This window comes from Acanthochromis polyacanthus, chromosome 20, assembly GCF_021347895.1.
Source record: "Acanthochromis polyacanthus isolate Apoly-LR-REF ecotype Palm Island chromosome 20, KAUST_Apoly_ChrSc, whole genome shotgun sequence".
Lineage (NCBI taxonomy): Eukaryota > Metazoa > Chordata > Actinopteri > Pomacentridae > Acanthochromis > Acanthochromis polyacanthus.
Window position 1 is genome coordinate 25,986,547 of NC_067132.1, and position 19,090 is coordinate 26,005,636.

The following is a 19,090-nucleotide window of genomic DNA, read 5'->3' on the forward strand; positions in this document are numbered from 1 at the left end:
AGGCAGCTGTCACACCTGTAAATCAGCAAACAAAAACAAATAAAACTTAGTGAAGTGAATGGCATTAGTAAACTACTAAATGAACTGTAGCTGAAAAGCTAAAAGAAAAAACTGAATAGTATAAAGATAATATTAATAATAATGAGCATTTACTACATGCTGCCAAAATGGAAAAAAAAAAAGGTTGAAACAGCCAAAAGCAATGGATAAAGTTAAACTAGTCTGTCCAAAAAATGGATTGGCTATTGATGTAGTCAGTTAAAGGTAATGTATAAATGATTAAAACGGTTGAAGATGCTTAGCTAAGAGCAGTGGTAATGGATGTATGCTGTTATAGCTAATACTAGCTAGCATGAGTGAGTTTAGCTAATACTTAGCGAATGCAGTGGTGAAGGCAAAATGTTGGCTAATGGATAGATGCTGTAAAATTTGAGCTAAAGTAATAACTCAGTGTTTAAAATTGACAGAAGTAATGAAAAAACTGAAAATAGTTAGCTAAAAGTAATGGATATAAGCTAAAATTAAAAGTACTGGCTAAACAGGTAAAAGTGTTTCATAAAAGTCGGTTTAATAGATTAAAAAAGGATTAGCTAAAAGTAGTGGTAATGTTTATCAACTGTTTTAGCTAATTATCATTAAAATAATGACAAAAAGGGCAAAACCTAAAAGTAAAATTCAACACTTAAACATTTAAAATTGTTTCAGAACAGTAGATAAATAAATGGTTAGCTAAAAGTACTGGTAGTGTTAATCAACCATTTTAGCGAATTAGCATTTAGATATTGACTGAACTACGAGTATTGGCTAAACAGTTAAAATTGTTTCAGAAAAGTAGGTTTAATAGATAAATACATGGTTAGCTAAAAGTGGTACTGTTTCAGCTAATTAGCAAAAAATAATTACAAAAGAGAAAAAGCTAAAAGTACTGGCTAAATGTTAGAATTGCTGGTTAGCTAAATGTAGCGTTACTGCTTTAGCTAATTAGCGACAAATAATGACTGAAAAGGCAAAACCTAAAAGTAGTAGCTAAACAGTTTAAATTGGTTCAGAAAAGTAGGTTTAATAGATAAATACATGGTTAGCTAAAAGTAGCATTGCTGTTTTAGCTAATTAGAAAAAATAATGACTGAAAGGGCAAAAGCTAAGACTACTAGCTAAACAGTTAAAATTGTGTCAGACCAGTGGGTTTAGTAGATAAATAAATGGGTAGCTTAAAGTAGTGGTAATGTTTATCAACTGTTTTCGCTAATTAGCATTAAAATAATGACTAAAAGGGCAAAAGGTAAGAGTACAGGCTAAACAATTAAAATTGTTTCAAAAAGTAGGTTTCGTAGGTAAATAAATGGCGAGCTAAAAGTAGTGGTAATGTTTTAGCTAATTATCATTAAAATAATGAATGAATGGGTAAAAGCTAAAGGTATTTTTTTTTAGGTAAAAGTAATGGACAAATAAGCTCAGAGGAGTAGATAAAACAGTTTAAATTATTGATCCACTGCAGGAGATGAGCTGGTTGTGGGTTTTTTTTCTGACTGCAGATGTTGAATGCTGTACTGGATCCATCATACTGTATGTATATTAACTGTGTGGCGCCGCTGCTTTCTGTTTCATACATGCGTGGGCGTGTGTGCGCTCGCTGATGCCACTTACAATTTGACTCATCAGTATTCAGGGCATTCACGCTCTCCCTCACTGCCAGTGATAAGCGGCGCTGATTATCAGTGAACTTTTGCCACACAGTGTAGCTCTCCCCTTCTGCTTCTGTGCATCTCACAGCGGTAGTAACACTTCGCCTGCGAGAGCCAACATTGTTTTAATCAGCTTCACGTCTATTAGGAAATCAGCCGCTATTAGCACTCATTAGAACGCCAGCGCCTGAAAAAGTGCTCAGATGACTTAAGTAAAAATAGCAATAAGCACAATGTGGAAATATGAGGCGTTTTTAATTAGCGTCAAAATTTCCCTTTAATTGGAAGTAAGAGACTTTACTCAAAGCCTAAAAAGGCAACCAATCATTCAGAATAGCCATGCCAGATAGAAATAGAAGCATTAATGGCATATAAATTGGCTATTAACATGTATTTTGCATTAAAATTTTTGCAGCTGTTTTCAGCAGAAGTCCTAATAACTACTGTTAATTTCTGTTTTGCATTTCCATAATGACATTTTATCAAAGCTAAGTCTATATAATCTACATTTATCCACTTTTTAACCCCTGTGTTGTCCTGTGGGTCAAAATTGACGCTTTTTAAAGTTTGAAAATGTGGAAAAAATACATATTTTCACAGGGGAACTTCAACATTTTTGGGAAATATTTGAACATTTTTTGGTGGAAAAAAGAAAAGTTAAAAATGTTTCAGAACATTCACAATTTTTTTGTGAATGTTCTTAAAAGAAATATTAGAAGTTTTAATGATATATATGTAATCATTTTAGATATTTTTAGGATTTTTTTTTTAAAGATTTCTACTCATTATTTGAAAATATTTACAAGAATTTTCTTGCCAAATTTGTTTGTTTTTTTAAAATAAAACTTGGGAAACTTTTAAAGAATTATTGGAATTTTCTTCCTAAAGGTTTTGCAAATTTTCAGAAATTTGGGGCTTTTTTTTTTTTGCTGAATTATTGGACTTTTTTCGGACAAGGAAACAATATTTTTTTGGGTGCCCATAAGTGAAGACAACAGGAGGGTTATACAAGTAGATCTGCATTTATTTATTTATTAGAGCTTCATAGAGGTCTTGTAAATACAAATAACCCTTATTATATCTACTGATTATAGCTGTGAAATTGATGAAATGCAGTCACAACGGTCAGTATTCAACCTTAAAAAGAAGCTAATTTATTTTCCACCACTAGATCCATTTAAAAATTGGCTTCCACCTTAGCTTGTCTCACCAAATTATTTGATTTAAAGTCCCACTTAGGGCCTTGCTTGTACCTCAAGTGACCTCCGCCTCACATTAAAGCACAAAGTCTAAGTAGTTTGATGTCTTCATTCTTATCGAGTCCTTTCATTCCTGTCAGTGGAGGCCGTGAGCTATCACTCATCAACTTGAAGTGTTTGGAGGTCCAGACAGGGAAATCAATTTGTCGAGTTTCCTTCCAAATTGAGATAAAGCTGAAAAGACGTCACCTTATCTTCGTGAACCGATTGCCGCCTTTTCTTTCGAAGGCCGCACGACCTGCATTTATTTACATTTTTGGTTTCAGAATCATCCATGTTCTTAAACGTTGATGGGTTTTGGGCTTCAAGTTTTTTGATGCATGGCACTCTGGGACTGAACGCTTCATTTAGACTTGAGATTTAGCGGCTGGGGAGGGAGGGAGGGAGGGAGGGTGCAGGAGCCGACAAATGCTCGTCGCTGATGAGAGAAGGAATTTGTGTGTGTGTGAAATAGTTTGCATGCAATTTAACAGCTGGCTTATGAGGGTTTTTTCCTTTTACTCTTTGCTTTTTTCCCCTCTCTCTTCCTCCGCTCTCTTCCCCCCCATCTTTGTTAGTGTGGTTATGATAGATGAGTGTATTATAAAGCGGGGTCTTGAAGCGGGGGAAATCAATGCTCATTCCTCAGAGGTGTGTGTATGTGTGCGTGTTTTCCAGCTGGCTGTTTGTTGAGAGGTTAGAAGCTGGATACATTCATTGTTTTGGGAGCCAGGGGCTGCAGCTGAGCAGCTCTGTCTTGATCTGCTTTCCTTTGACTCAGCAAACCAACTCTGGCCAGACAAACACACACACACACACACATATGCACACGCACTCGAGCAACGCACACACACCCGCCCACTGTCACACTCACGCAACAGCACATCTAGAGAGACCGTCCCACACATATATATACTCAAAACACAGACGTTACACAATACAGCAGAGAGTCAAGTCTTTCTGGACCGCTGCCTGATTGCCCATCTATTACTTCTTCTGTTGCAGCCTCTCCACCCCTGTTTCAGGTGCAGCGTTTGTTTTAGCTCCTCTAGAGACTCTTAGCTGGACGTTAAGCCATAAATAGAGCTGACTCGAGACCGCTTTGCAGCTCGAAATGTAGTAAAACTTGTTGGAAGGCCTCTTTATCTGCTGCAGCGGGTGCACAGGAAGGTGCAGAGGAGGGTTAAGATGTGAAAGCGGTTCTTTTTTCTACAATATATCTCATTTCTACACGGTAGAATTCATTGAGCCGCCACAAACGCCACATACTTGGTGTAAAGTGCGGTGAAAAAACTTGATTGTCAAAGTAGTTGTGGCTCTAATCCCAAGTATCCACTGGTTTCAAGTCCTTTCTGTACAGAATGAGAAGTGCTGCAGACTCTTAAAACTTGCTGAGTTTCGTCTTGATTAAAGTCCTCGGTGCACTTCAAACAAAGTGCTTGTTAGGTCGTCGAACAGCTTCAGAAGACGTCTGCTCCTGTTATGTTTTATCACCTTAAATGAGAGCAACACCATGTACGACTTAAAAGAAAGGATGGTTGAAAGAGAGCACCATTATCCCCACTGTACAGCTGAAGGCATCACGACTACAAAGACAATCAGGATGTTCTTAGATGCAGCTTGACAGCCAAGGATCCTTAGAAATAACGTCCATATTGGATGATTTCACACTTTCTAATTTACATGTAACAATGCTGTCCTGCAATTATAATCTCTCTATAACATTTCGACACCCAAACCCTGTTATATTTCCCATAACAATGTTCAGTTCAGTTCAGTTTTATTTCACCACATATGTCGTCTCATAGCACTTAACATAGTAAAGTGAAGACGACTTCTAAACAGAGAACCCAATGAACCCAAGTTCCCTTTGGATTCCCTTATGAGCAAGCAGTCAGCAATGGTGGGAAGGAACCAAAGCAAACAAATAGTTGTAACAGGGAGAAAATAAAACAAAAGACTTGGACAGAACCAGGCTCAGGGAAGGCAGCTGTCTGCCTCGACCGGTTGGGGTGAGAGTGGGGCTAAGTGGGTGGGGATAGCAGATGAAGAACAGACAAGAAATGCAAAGATGTTCTTACATCTTACCTCAATTCAGTGTTCTTTTCCGAAGTTAAAACCCAGTAATCTGACCAAAATTAACGTAAGACACAAAGAATAAGGCTTTTTGCTGCCATTTGTTAAAGGTGTATTTCAGATGGTCATATGTCTTAGGAAGTAATGGAAGTAGTGGTTCAGGATGCAGCACAAGTGTAACTTTGACAAAAACTACTGTGATCCAAACTTGGCACTTTGTACTATGGATTAATTTAACACTAATAGTTTTTTGTAAAGTAAAACTTCCACTTAAGGAACTAAAACCCTCACATGCACCAGATCTTGTAGATTCTGTTTGGTTTTATTCCCTTTTTTTTTCTGTACTCTCTTTTCTCAAAACAGCTCTCAAAGTCGCCCATTTACAAACAGAGTCCTGTAGCCCTCAGGTGTCTCTTAAAATAAGCTGTATGTCACACTTACTCTGTTCTGGTTTTGAAAGGGCCCAAATGTACAAAACTGCAAGCAAGCCGAGACGACTCGAAAAACACAACACAGCAGCTGCTGTATTATCGGAAACAACCTGGAACAAGCAGCGGTATAAAACTGTCTTGCGTTTTTCTGTGCAGACTGAAAGGAATCCGTCGTCCCTATAGGCAGACTTTGAAAGAGGGAAGCTGCCGGTGAAAGCGTGGCACAGAAAGCTGATGAGCAGCTCTGGAGTGCAGCCTGAAACCTATAATTTCAAGTAGGGATGTGTGCGGTTATTGATCAGGAGGAATGAACGTGTTAAAGAGCGTCTGAGCTGTGGACCGCTCATGAAGAGTGATGGCGGTGTTGGACGGAGAGCTTGCATCCAACTACTGGGGCCCATAATTTCTGACTACCTAATGTGCACTCTCATAATTACTATATATATATAACAGCATCGCGGTACAGCAGGAGGAAGAAGAAATAGTACGATGATTCAACCAAGCAAAAAAATGGTAAAAATAAATAATAAAACGTACAATTTGACAAGATTCAAACTCTACAGCAGGTCGGTGAGGCAGCATCTGTGAGCTAAATGATAACAGTAGAATTCATTCAACCTTAATTTAAACTCGGAATACACTGAGGTCTTGAGGCCTCATTTACAATGTAGCCGGGTAAGAAAAAAGAGCATATCGATAAGAAACTTGGATAATGATGACAATGGAAAGACAAAATTAAAAGCATATTATTGCATTTAAAACATGAAAACTAATTAATCCATTTTAAAAAAAGAACAGCTGTAATTTAAATAAAATGAAATTAGTAATCTAAAGTGCCCGAAGGTTAAAAACGTGTCATGCTGTAGATTGTTCCAGGTTGTGGGTACACAGTGACTAAAGACAGCAATGAAGTAATGTTAGAGGGTTAAAGAACAAGTAGGATTCCTATAAATAAACATATTGTACAGGTAGTTTGATAACCATCACCAGTTATAAATGTTAAACAGGTTCAGAGTCACAACTGATGCATGTATGTATAAAATGTCACCATAATCCAACACTGATCGAAAATGTGTTTTTCTACAAAGCAATGAGAAACCTGATTTATTCCTGTACAAGAAACCGATTTTGGTGTCACTTAAGTCAGCAGTCTGAGCACATGATATTTAAAGGTCACCTTCTCAGCCATCCAAATTCCAGGATATTTGTACTCTGGGAAGGTTTCAGCTATAGCAGAGATGATAAAATTGTCATAATATTTCTGGTTCTGTTGAAAATATTGACTTTAGTTTTATCTGCATTGAGAAAAACTAGTTTATGCATCAAGAGCAGAATTATCGGTTTCTGCACTACAGTACAAAGTAGTATTATAAGGATTTAGATGTACATTACAACCAGATACAGAGAAGACAATAGAATCAATAGTAAACAAGCAAATTCATTTATCATCTTGTCATACACAGAGGTTATTTAGACTGCTCTACAGGCAAAAGTCAAAAAGTAATAAATCAAAAATAGCACAGACAAGTTAAATAAAATACACACAAAATTCAAAAATATTTAAAAGGTGATCGCATTAAAAAATATGAAAAACAAATACATCTGAGAGATACAGCATACATCAATAGACTACAGAAGGGGTGAACAGCACAGGCTCTAGGAATGAGCCCTGCGGAACACCTTTTGCATGCTAATATGCTGATAAAAAGGTCTAATGTTGAACATCTGCTTTGAGCTAAATGCTAACATCATGGTAACATTGCTGATGTGTATGAAGATGTAAAGTTTTCCTTGTTTACGATCTACTCTGAGCTAAACCCTAACATTAATATGCTCACAATATGCTAACATACTAATTCTGAGGGGTCTCAAGTTTACCATTTTTACTATCTACTGACCTAAATGCTAACATTAACATGCTAACATGCTCACAGTGTGCAGATATGCTAATTCTAAAGGATCCTGAAGCTTACCATGTTTACTATCTACTCTGAGCTAAATTATAACATTAACATGCTAACATGCTGACAGTATGCTAACATGCTAATTCTAAAGGCGTCTAAAGTTTATCATGTTTACTATCTCCTCTGAGCTAAATTATAACATTAACATGCTAACATGCTCACAGTATGCTAACATGCTAATTCTAAAGGCGTCTAAAGTTAACCATGTTTACGATCTACTCTGACTGAAATGTTATTTTTTCCATGCTAAGATGCAAATAGTAGTCATGATGCTAACATGCTGATGATAAAAAGGCATAATGTTTACCATGTTCATCATCTTAGAGTAGCCTGTTAGCATGCTAATATTTGCTAAACAGCCTACAGCCATGCTAACAGCTCTGTGAGGCCCTGCAGTGATGTGAGCTAAATGCTAAGACTCAAATGTTTATCATGTTACCATGTTAGTTTAGCACAACTAAATATAGTAGATTCTAAAGGAAATGTCTCAGAAAACCACTTTATTTCCTTTATTTACAAATCCAATGTGTTGATGGTGTGTAACCTCATCATGTGTGTGTCTGTTGCAGGTCTGGACGACTGCTTGCAGCAATATGTGTGTGTGTTTGAGCGTGGAGGTGTGTGTGGCGAGCGGCTGCTGAGGATTAGCCACGCCGAGCTCGAGGAGCTGGGAGTTTCTCGCATTGGACACCAGGAGCTCATTCTGGAGGCCGTCGACTTGCTCTGTGCTCTGGTGAGTTTGTGTCTCGTGGTTTCGGTGGAGTGCAGGACTCTCATTAGGTGTCTTTACAGCTGCAGCTTTAATGTATGTCGCTCTGCTTGGATGCACAGTGAAACAAATTGGAGAAAGTCAAGTTTTAGTGGCCTGCATCAAATCCTTGCATCTCCCCAATTGTCACTGTCCCAAGGGGAAACAAACAGCCTCAATTTTAGACTGAGAATAGCTGAGGGTTGGAAATAATTTTTTAAAATTTTATTTAAAGTTTATCTAATCAGGTTGCTAATCAATATTTAGGTTGGCAGTCTCATTTTAAAGTAACACAACCAGAATTGCTGCATCAGCATCAGGCACCCAAATAAAACAATACTGAAAGCCAGGTAACAGCATTTGAAACTTTCAAGAAAAACACTTGAATCAATAACTGGGAAAAGTAGGAAATGTGCAAGACAATCAGTGAAAGAATAATTTAGCATATTTCTTAGGAGTTCTTGAATGTAATTTTCCTCCTATTCCAAATGTCTGCAGCAGAAATCTCTCTTTTCTGTCTTCAGATTGAATATTATGATTGGAAGATGAGCTGCTGCAGATGAATTTGCAAAGATATGAGAAAAGTTTGGGCAGAATGGTTTTACAAATACAACAAGAAAAGCACTGAGAGAGAGCACAGTCCTCCACCAAGGCTGCTCATTCCTCCATATGGCATTGTCAGAAATGCAGCATTTTTTATTGGTTATTGATGATCACAAATCCTGGCACTATACATTGTGGCCATTAAATATAGATGTACCCACAAACAATATGACCTTGGTATGCATGTGTACGTTATGTACAGATACCGGTACCGAATCACATGACCAAAATATGTAGCAACAACGGAAATTGATGGGACTCAGAAACACCCCCACAATTTAATTAATTATTCCTTGTATCATTTCTGATTAGATTTGTAGTAGGATCGCAATCATTTATCATCAACAGGCAGCTGACGTAGTGTTCAGTTGTTGTCATGGTTACAGTGACGCTGTGCTGCTATCTCGTAATGACACAGAAATCTTTAACAAATCCGTGGATCCAGACTATAAACAGCATCACTGCCAAAATCTAATCACTTGGTCCTTGTGTTATTTCTGACCTTTGCTGAAAATTTCATCCAAATCTGTTGGTCTGTTTTTGAAAGATGTTGCTAACAGACAGACAGAAAAACAGATGGATAAATGTACGCCGATGGTCACATAACTCCACCATTCCTTCTCGGAGTAAATATATGAGACTCAGGCAACACATAGAGACCCAAGAACTGGAGAAGCTGCACCTGAAAAGTGAAAATAACAACTTTTGTGGTTTGTGCTGAGCTGAAGACGAGAACATTCTTCTGAGAAAGATGCTCTCCATCCCCTCCAGAAACGACACATAGGCGACTTTTCTAACAAGCAAGCAACTTCTCCTGTAGAGCTGCTTCTCGTTAAACCCGCAGTTATTTTTAACAGCGGTTTGGTTTAGAAAAACATCACGCAGCAGGTGGAAATCGAGGAATTTTTCTTCAAAAGACAGATGCTTGGTTGCCTTCGACTGTCTGTCCCCACATAGCATCGTCTCCATCACCCTCTTCTATCCACTGACTTTAAATAGTAAAAAATGATAAATAACAGCAGTTTTTATGTCAAGAATTTGTCTAGAAAGTACCTCAGCACCAGTGAAGTCACATTTTCTTCTCTTGCCTTCTGTTTCCTATTTTTCCACAAAAATATTGCAGAATTAAACCATCTGTTTAGTCGATAGATCAGTTTATGCCCCTATGTCTTTTAAAAAATATTTATTTAGTGCATAAAAACTGAGGTTGCAGACATAAGGAAGTAAAACATGACAATCATTTGATCACATGAAAAAAACAAAGAAATATAAATACATCCTTAAATAGCAGAAAAATGGAAAGCAAATGAAGCCTCTTCATCCATGTGCCATTCATTTGTTACTAGTTGGTTGTTACTGGTGTTGGTTTGTCTGTCTGTCTGTTAGCAACATTACTCAAAAAACAGAATCTCGAATTTGGATGAAATTTTCAGGGAAGGTCAGAAATGACACAAGGACCAAGTGATTAGATTTTGGCAGTGATGCGGCTTATAGTCTGGATCCATGGATTTGCTAAAAATTTCTGTATCATCGAGAGATAGCGGCATGGCATCACTGTAACCATGACAACAACTGAACACTACGTCAGCTGCCTGTTGACAATCACATGATTGCAATCCTACTACAAATCCAAAGTTGAGGACTTATTGGGACTTATCCGTCTGAAATGATAAAAGGAACAATTGATTAAATTGTGGGGATGTTTCCGTGTCCCATCAATTCCCACTACATATTTAGGTCAAGCGATTCAGTGTCCGTAGATAACGTATATATGTAGAACACACGCCTGTGCTCAGCGCAAGAACATTAGTGGGTGCATCTATATTAAATGGCCACATTCTATGTTGCTGTGAGTTCTGACACAAATTCTTTCAAGATTTCATCCGTCGGAAATGATACAACAACTGAGCAGCCTTGGCGGAGTGCTGTGCTCTTTGCTTTTCTTGTTACTACTTTATTGTATGTGTGGTTTGCTCTTCATGTATGTGAATGCTAGTAAATAAATCTAACTGTGGATTTCTATGTACCTCAAATATTGCAAATTTAAATGTGCATAAATCAGCAGAAAAAAGAAGCAGCAAACTGGTTACGCTTTGTTCCAAAAATCCTGCTAAATAGTCCAAAAAACGAAAGAAACTCTGGGAAAATTGATAAATGTCATCGTATTCATCATCCTCACCCACACACTGCTGCATCTTTCAAACAAGAGGCTAATTTTAGCACCATTTTAGTCACTGTGAATCATTCAGATCGATCATGTTAGTAGCATCCATTATATCATTCACCAAAAGTACAAGTAAAAGAGACGGTTAAAACAAAAATGGTGCTTTGTTAAGACAATATAAGCCATCAGATTGTTTAAACTGATGTATTTGTGTTTGTGTTTGCTGCTAATCTGTGTTTTTAATGCGTGTTTTCATGCAGAACTCAGGACTGGAGACGGAGAGCGTCAGGACTCTGGCTCACAAACTCGGCGCTTCGGCCAAAAACCTGCAGAACTTCATTTCCGGCCGCCGTCGCAGCAGCCAATCGGAGAGCAGGAGCTCACGGCGGCTCCCCAATGATCTGCTGACCTCCGTGGTCGACCTCATCACCGCCGCCAAGAGCCTGCTGGCCTGGCTGGACAGGTGATACCTTCTCTTTACCGGCTAAATTTAACTCGAGCACAGACCCGGTGTGTTTATCTGGATGTGAGGACTTGCAGCTTTTAGTTTGAGAGACAGATTTTATTATTTACCTTCAGACTGAGTGTTTGTGTCGCCGGACGACTGCAGGATTGGTCACGTGGGAGCTAAAAATATGAATTACCTTGAGACTTTGGCGAAGTCAGAAAAAGTGAGGATGCTTTCAAAAACAAAATCGAATCAATATTTGCCTTTGAAGCAGCAACAGTTCTCCTCGGTGCACTTGGCAGGATGTTTATTTTGTGTGTCTTCTGTCTCTTCATGTAAACTCACACCGACTCCATAGTGCTGCTTTTTACCATTTTGTGGCTGATACTTCTTCATGATGTGACAGATAAGCCCTAAAGTGGCTAAAACTTGTGCACAGTCATGCATTTCTCACTTTCCTCGACATAATTAGGACTTTTACATCAGTTACAGTTCTCTTAAATCAGATGCTGGACAACATTTGTGGTTTTAATTGTTATTACTTTATGCTTTAGTGCAATGAATCTATTTTATTCATTCATTTGGCTAATTGCGATAAATATTAAATGTGTTTTTTGGCTTTGATCCTGATAAAATTAGTGACACAGTCCGGCGAGATGTTATTTCCTGTTGCCAGTCGTTTTATTAAGCAAAGTTGAACTAAACGGCTGCTTATGAACTCTCAGATTCAGTTTCCATGCTTCATTTTTTTAAGTCAATTAATCAATAAATGCATCTTTCTTCAGCATCTAAAGTGAGTGCAGCCAAGTCTACCTTTATGAAACACCAAGACACATTTAAGCCTCATTTAAAATCAGGCCAAGCAAAGACACTATTCAACAACGTATACATAATAATTAAAAAAACAGAGGTACAATTTGCAGAGAACAAAAATACTAAGAAGGCAAATTGGAAAAAAAAAGTAAAACAATAGCACGTAACGCCAAGTAGTTGTTTTTTCAATTAACATAGATTTTTCTTGTTTAATCAGTTCACAAAATATGAAAAAATTTGAATTAACATACACAATATTTTTCTCACAAGTGTTACCAAAACTGCAGAAAATAACTCTGCCTGCTTAAATTTGTAATTTGTTTCCATATTTGTCACTATACAGTGCTATGAAAATTCTCGATTTTTTTGCATATTTTCCCCACTTTTATGTTTAAATGTTCCGTGAAATTGAATTTGCTCTCCAAAAAATGTGACGAGCCACAGTTAATTCATCATTTAATTACTTTTTCACACAGGGCCAGGCAGTTTTTTTTTCCCTTACGGCATTAAATTATCATTTAAAAACTGCATTTTGTGTTTACTTGGGTTACCTTCATCTAATATTTAAATTAGTTTGATGACCTTGAACATTTAAGTGGGGGAAATATTCAAAAAAACGACGCTGTATATCTGTGTAAACACCGCCTGCAGTACCTGATTTCTTTTTTTCTGTAGCTGTTGTTTGTTGCTGAGTCACTAATGGCTTCACAGATGCACCCAAAAATACAGAAGTTTTTATTTTTTTATAAAATCTGGGTACTGCTGATGGCTCATTTTTGGTAGCTTTTTTAAAACGAAACCTGTAGAACAAAGCGATTTTCTTTACATATGCTTAGATCTGATTAAATATCCCGACTTAAGCACACATCACATATGATTAAAGCGATTTACTTTCTGTTTTACCACTTTTTCAAAAAGATAACTTGCTTTTCGAAGCTATTAGCAGGTTTTGGGGTTCACAGAGTCAAGACAAAACTAAACCAAGAGCAGCTAGGAGTCAAATAAGAAGAAATTAAACCTTTAAATTACTGTTCTCCATTTTATTCCAAGTCCATAGCAAGTAAAAGTGGATGTCAGAAGTTTCATGACAACGAGTGAAACCTGCAGCTTAATCCAACCTTCTGAGCACTTTTGTTAAAAAGCCATTAAAGTGAAGTAATGTAAAGAGATGAAAGGCCAGTCAGGTCCTCATAAATAAATAAAACCCAGTGTCTTCCAACAGGGCAGCATCATCTGACCTCAGCTTACAGCTCGCAGAGGAGAGTATTATAACATCACCTGTAATAAATCTTAAAGCAGAGCGGTAAACGGCATCCAGGGGCTGAGGAGTCGCAGCTGAGGCCTGCATGTAGAAAAGGTGATATTAGTTTGTTGCATATTGGCGATTAAAGAAAAAACAGCTTAAAGGTTAAGTCCGCGGTTTGACCCTTGGCCGTCCGGACCTGTGTTTGCATGTTATTTTGATACTTTCTCTCTTTCTCCTGCTCATTTCCTGCCTGTGTCTCCGCTAATACCATCAAAAGGTAATAACAGCCAGGAGATGCGATACAATAAAACACAGATTAGCCGAGCCTCCAGACACCAGAGCTCTGCAGACACACATTAAAGTCCTGTTTGTGGCTGACCAGCGAGCATCCCAAAGCAAAAAAAGGGAAAAAAACATGATCCAAAGCATGAAAAATTCTCATGTTTGTGGAGCAAAACTTTACAAACGGCAGCGAGACGCATGAATCCTGCTGAATTTTGCGGCAAAATAGAACATAACTTCATAAATGACACAAATATACATAAAACATTAATATTACAGCTGAAAGAATTAGTCTAGTAACTGATCTTTATCAATCAAGAACAGCTTATGACTCTTGATTGCATGTTTAAATCATGTTTACTGGGGGAAAAAAGACAAAAATACATGTTAATATCTAAGATTTCTGTTATGCAAACTGGATATCTTTGGATTTTTAGTGGAAATGCATTGAAAAATTCAATTTTTTCCATTTTTTTGTGACTAAACAAGTCATCAAATAATCAAAAAAGAATGTATGTGATGCCTGATATGCAGTATAATGAGCACATGACATCATAAATGACACTTATATCCTTAAAACAATATTACAGCTGAAATAATTCGTCTAGGACCTCATTTCTATCAATCAGCAACAGTTTATGACTCTTGATTACATGTTTGAATCATGCTTAGTGGAAAAAATGACAAAAATCCATGTTAATATTTAAGATTTCTGTGGCAAAAACTCAAAATCTTTGTCCTTTGAATTGAAAATGTGCAAAATTTTTCCATTTTTAAGTCATCAACTGATCAAAAATGCATCCAAGCGATGCCTGATATGGAATATTTTGAGCACATAACGTCACAAATGGCCATAAATTATTAATATTAAAGCTGAAATAACCAGTCTAGGATCTGATTTCTGTGAATCAGCAACAGTTTATGCTTGTCTAAATCATGTTTACTGGAAAAAATGATGAAAATCCATGTTTATATTTAAAGTTTCTGTGGTGCAAATTCAAAATCTTTTGGGTTTGACGACTGAAAACACCGCATGATATCAATTTTTCCGTGTTTTAGTGACTAAACAAGTCATCAACTAATCAACAATGAATGTATGCGATGCCTGATATGTAAACGAGGGTTCTAAATCGTCCCTCTGTTCTCTGTTTGTACGACTAAAACTCCAATCTGCACGAGCACAAGCTCCTGCAGGTGTTGACATCTTTTGTGAAATATGTTTTTTTTTTCCCCAAAGGAATAATGTCGTAGCTCTCTCTCTCGCCGTGTTTCTCTGCTCGCTCACTTCTCCTCTCTGTCGCTTCATTTATTCATGACTCGACACGATCTCCTTCACACACGTCAGATGCAGAACTAAAGGTCTTTGACATCGGTTCTTGAAATGCCAGGCACCCACACCTGTCCGCGGGCCATCCAGACGAACGCAAACACGCACACAAACACACAAGCGCAGGGAAAAAACACACACCCACAACGCTACGCACTGACACACACTTATGCAAGCGCACACGCGGCCGCCCACGCACCGTGATCCAACTGTAAATGGCAAAGCGACATTGAGAAAAGGGATAGACTCAGCAGAGCACTCTGTTCCTCCATCCTCAGACAGTCTTGTCAAAAATCCAGCATATTATACCAAAAAAATAGTGCGGAAAAGAGCATATTCCAGCTCTGTGAGGGTCCAGTGCTAAATTTAACATGCATGTGATCCCACTAGAGCTTTTATTTTGATGAAATTCTCATTCCTGTAGCCAGGGATTAGAAATAAGCGAATAAAACAAGATGTTTTTTTCATCCAAATCCAGCAAATGATCCAAACAAGCGTAGGAAAAAGAGCACATTCTAGCTATGAGACGGTCCACTGCTGAAATTAACATGTGATTGAATCAGAGCTTTTATTTTGATGACATCCAGATTCCAGAAGCCAAGGAATAAGAAAAAAGAGATTAAATCAGGATGTTTTTTCACCCAAATCCAGCATATTATCCAAAAAAAGTATTAAAAAGAGCATATTCCAGCTATGAGGGGGTCCACTGCTAAATTTAATACGCGTGTGATCCCATGGGAGCTTTTATTTTGATGACATTCTCATTGCAGTAGCCAGGGATTAAAAATAAGCGAATAAAACAAGATTTTTTTTTTTACCCAAATCCAACAAATTATCCCAAAAAAGTATTAAAAAGAGCATATTCTATGAGAGGGTCCACTGCTAAATTTAACATGCATGTGATTCAATCAGAGCTTTTATTTTGGTGAAATCTTGATTCCTGCATCCAAAGAATAAGAAAAAGCAAGTAAAACAAAAATGTTTTTCATCCAAATCCAGCATATTATGACAAAAAAAATGTAGAATAAAGAGCATATTCTGGCTATGTGAAGGTCTACTGCTAAATTTAACATGCATGTGATTCAACTCGAGCTTTTATTTTGGTGAAATATGGATTCCTGCATCCAAAGAATAAGAAATGAGAACAAAACAAGATTTTTTTTCACCCAAATCCAGCATATGATAGGAAAAAAGTAGACTAAAGAAGATATTTTAGCTCTGTGAGGGTTCACTTTTAAATTTAACATGCATGTGATCCAACCAGAGCTTTTATTTTGGTGAAATCTGGATTCCTGCAGCCATAGACTAGCAAGTCAATGATAAAAAGATGATATTTTTCCACCAAAATCATTAAGGGACCCTAACAACATGGGAACTGTCAGCATATGCGGCTAGAAGTCGTCTTGAATTAGCACCCACAGGATCTCTCCCTCTTTAAAGGTGTTCAGCGGAGCCAAATTAGCATAAAGCGTGTTAAAACTGAACTTTCATCTCGCTCTGATTGCAGATCATTAGAGCTCTCAGGGACAGAGGGAAAGTGCAGCCCAGCGTCTTCTAGTTTTCTCTCCAAATGACTTGAAAGGACATTTTGCAACCTTTTCATGTATAAAATAACATCTTTCCCCAGCCTCAGATGTACCGATGTCTCCATATGCGTGTTTACATTTCTCTCCCGGGACGTCGTCCTTTTTTTTCTCTTTTTTTTTATTTGGCCGAATTTCTGCGCTGGAATTTGCGTTTCTGTTTCTTTGAACTCCTCATTTCCTCTTTATATGCACATTTGAAAGCACCTAGCTATGAATTAATAACACGGCCACAGAGACCGCGGTTTATGTGTGATATATTTCGCTGATGGCTTCAAAATGCAGTAGGAGTGAGAGTGTTTTAGTATTTCTGTTTTTAAACCAGTGCAGTGAATGAGCAGGCTTTAAAATATGGGGGTTACTGCTGGGTTGGTAGTGAAAGAATGCCATGTTGCAGCCTTTTCAGCCCATTCTTGTTCAGATTTAAGCAAAGTTGGTGCCAGTACAGGCATGTAGAGTTAGTTATGAGGTGGTTCTGTTTATGTTATACCTATAGATGTATGGACATCTATCACTGGATTGTTGTGAGATTGAAGAAAACTTGAAGATGAAGCAGATTTAAGGATTTTTTGTGGAAAAAAACGTGGTCGTGGTGGAATTCTGGGGATAAACTTGGGCTTTTGTGCATTTAATCCAGGCAGCAAAGTTTTACCAGCAGTCATTAGTATGTGGACGGACAAACAGGGGCATTTAAGTGCAAACCACATTAGTCACGAACCTCTGCAGCACACAGTAAACGCATCACGCAGAGAATAATAAGTAAGCTGGTGGCTTCATTCGAGCTTTACTACATGTTAAATTGCCACAAATTGCATTTTATTTGTGGATTTGTCAAATAAAGCAGCTTATTAGTGTCGCCTGGAAGGGATTTGGTGTAACTGACTGAAACCATTAAGTAGGTAAATAAAATGGTTGAGAATTTATGACTTAGATCAACAGATTTATTCAGTTTGAGCTATAAAAAAAAGTCAGTGTCCAATGGTAGTTAGTTTGACACGCTGGTTCATGCATTTTTATGACATAATCTAACTACTAAAATCAAACCAATCTTCTTGGGGTCAAGGACCAAATCCCCAAATGTGATTTATGTTTCAGTTTCTAAGCATCACAGTAAGTAACACAGGAAGCTTTTTTTTTTTGTAGCCTTTTCGGCCTTTTACCCTGTAGAGCCCAGGGTAGCGTTACGATTCCATATTAATGTTTGATTGGTTATAGATGTGAAACCAGATAAGATGGATCAGTCATTCCATACGCTTACATTTCATACATTCACCATGTCTCAGAGCACTTCTTCGTTTCAGTGATGTTTGGAAAAATACACAGTTTGAAGGACACAGCTATGCTGCTTCTGTATTTTAGAATATATGTGGAAAAAAACCAAAAACACTTTTCATCTTTTTTAGGTTTATTTAAACAATTTATTGTAATAGTTAAGACATAAGACCATGCATATTATTAAAACATTGGATATAAGGGTTCTGTTGATGCAAAGCAAATAAAAATAATCCGAAAAAATAACCAGCAGATTAGCACCAATAAATGTTGGCACAAGTAGCTATTAGCTGTTAGCATTGTGCCATAATTTTACTGATTATCATCACATAATTACTTTGATTAAAAATCCTCAAGGAAGTTGCAAAGAACTGCTTTTTTCTGCGGGTTCTAAGCAGAAATCTAGATTTTTATACGCAGCTGATTACACTGAAGAATAATTTAGCGTATCTGTCCACCTTTTAAGTTGCAAACATTATTTTAGTTTGGTTCAAATAATCATGCTGGTAGTTGGATCAACTTAATATTTTGTGTAATTTCAACTCAAATTTCTGTGTTAGTTGATTTAAAATTGAATTCAAGTTGCTACAACTGAACATAATTGGCTTGATAACGTAATTTTTCTTCAATGAGTTCAAGATTTCATCTCCTTTTTCTCCCCACATAAAATCCCTGGACTTCATTAGACGGTTAAGATGGTGCGTTCAGGGACCTGTGGGTTGATACAGTACAAATGCACAACTGCAGTTCAAAATAAAATAAAAAAAATCTCTTTATGTGTAATTTAATTTCTTGAAAAGCTACAATGTTGGCAAAAGAAAGAAAAAGCTCAAAAAAACTATGCTGAAGAAAATATAATTGAGGTAACTTAATATTTCAAATGTTTGTCCACTAAAAACTTGTGTGCAAAAAAAATATGGGGTTTAAGTTGAAGCAACTTAATTTTTATGAGCAATCAACCTAAAAACTGTGGTTTATCTGACAGATTAATAAAAAATACCTTTGATTTAGAGGAAAATCTAATTCTACTGACTCAGTTTAGTTTGTTGGTTTAACATAATTTCATTAGAAGTTGTCATAACTCAAAAATATTGCACAAACTCTTTTATTTAAACACATTTTTTACAGTGTGCTGTAACCCAATGATCTGAATGTAAAATTCTGACTGTGCATCTGGATCTGACTGAGTTATGACAGAATTTTTGGCTTT

The 19,090-nt window shown here is 37.2% G+C and overlaps 1 protein-coding gene across 3 annotated transcripts in view; it reads left to right on the top strand.

Moving 5' to 3' along the window:
- The window catches only part of cnksr2a (connector enhancer of kinase suppressor of Ras 2a), a 97,072-nt gene that overhangs the window by 11,582 nt on the left and 66,400 nt on the right, over nt 1-19,090 (top strand). For all 3 annotated transcript variants that reach the window (XM_051940049.1, XM_051940050.1, XM_051940051.1), the window contains exons 2-3: nt 7,964-8,127; nt 11,170-11,372. In XM_051940049.1, the coding sequence (XP_051796009.1) occupies nt 7,964-8,127; nt 11,170-11,372 (367 nt within the window). The remainder of the gene's footprint in view (nt 1-7,963; nt 8,128-11,169; nt 11,373-19,090) is intronic.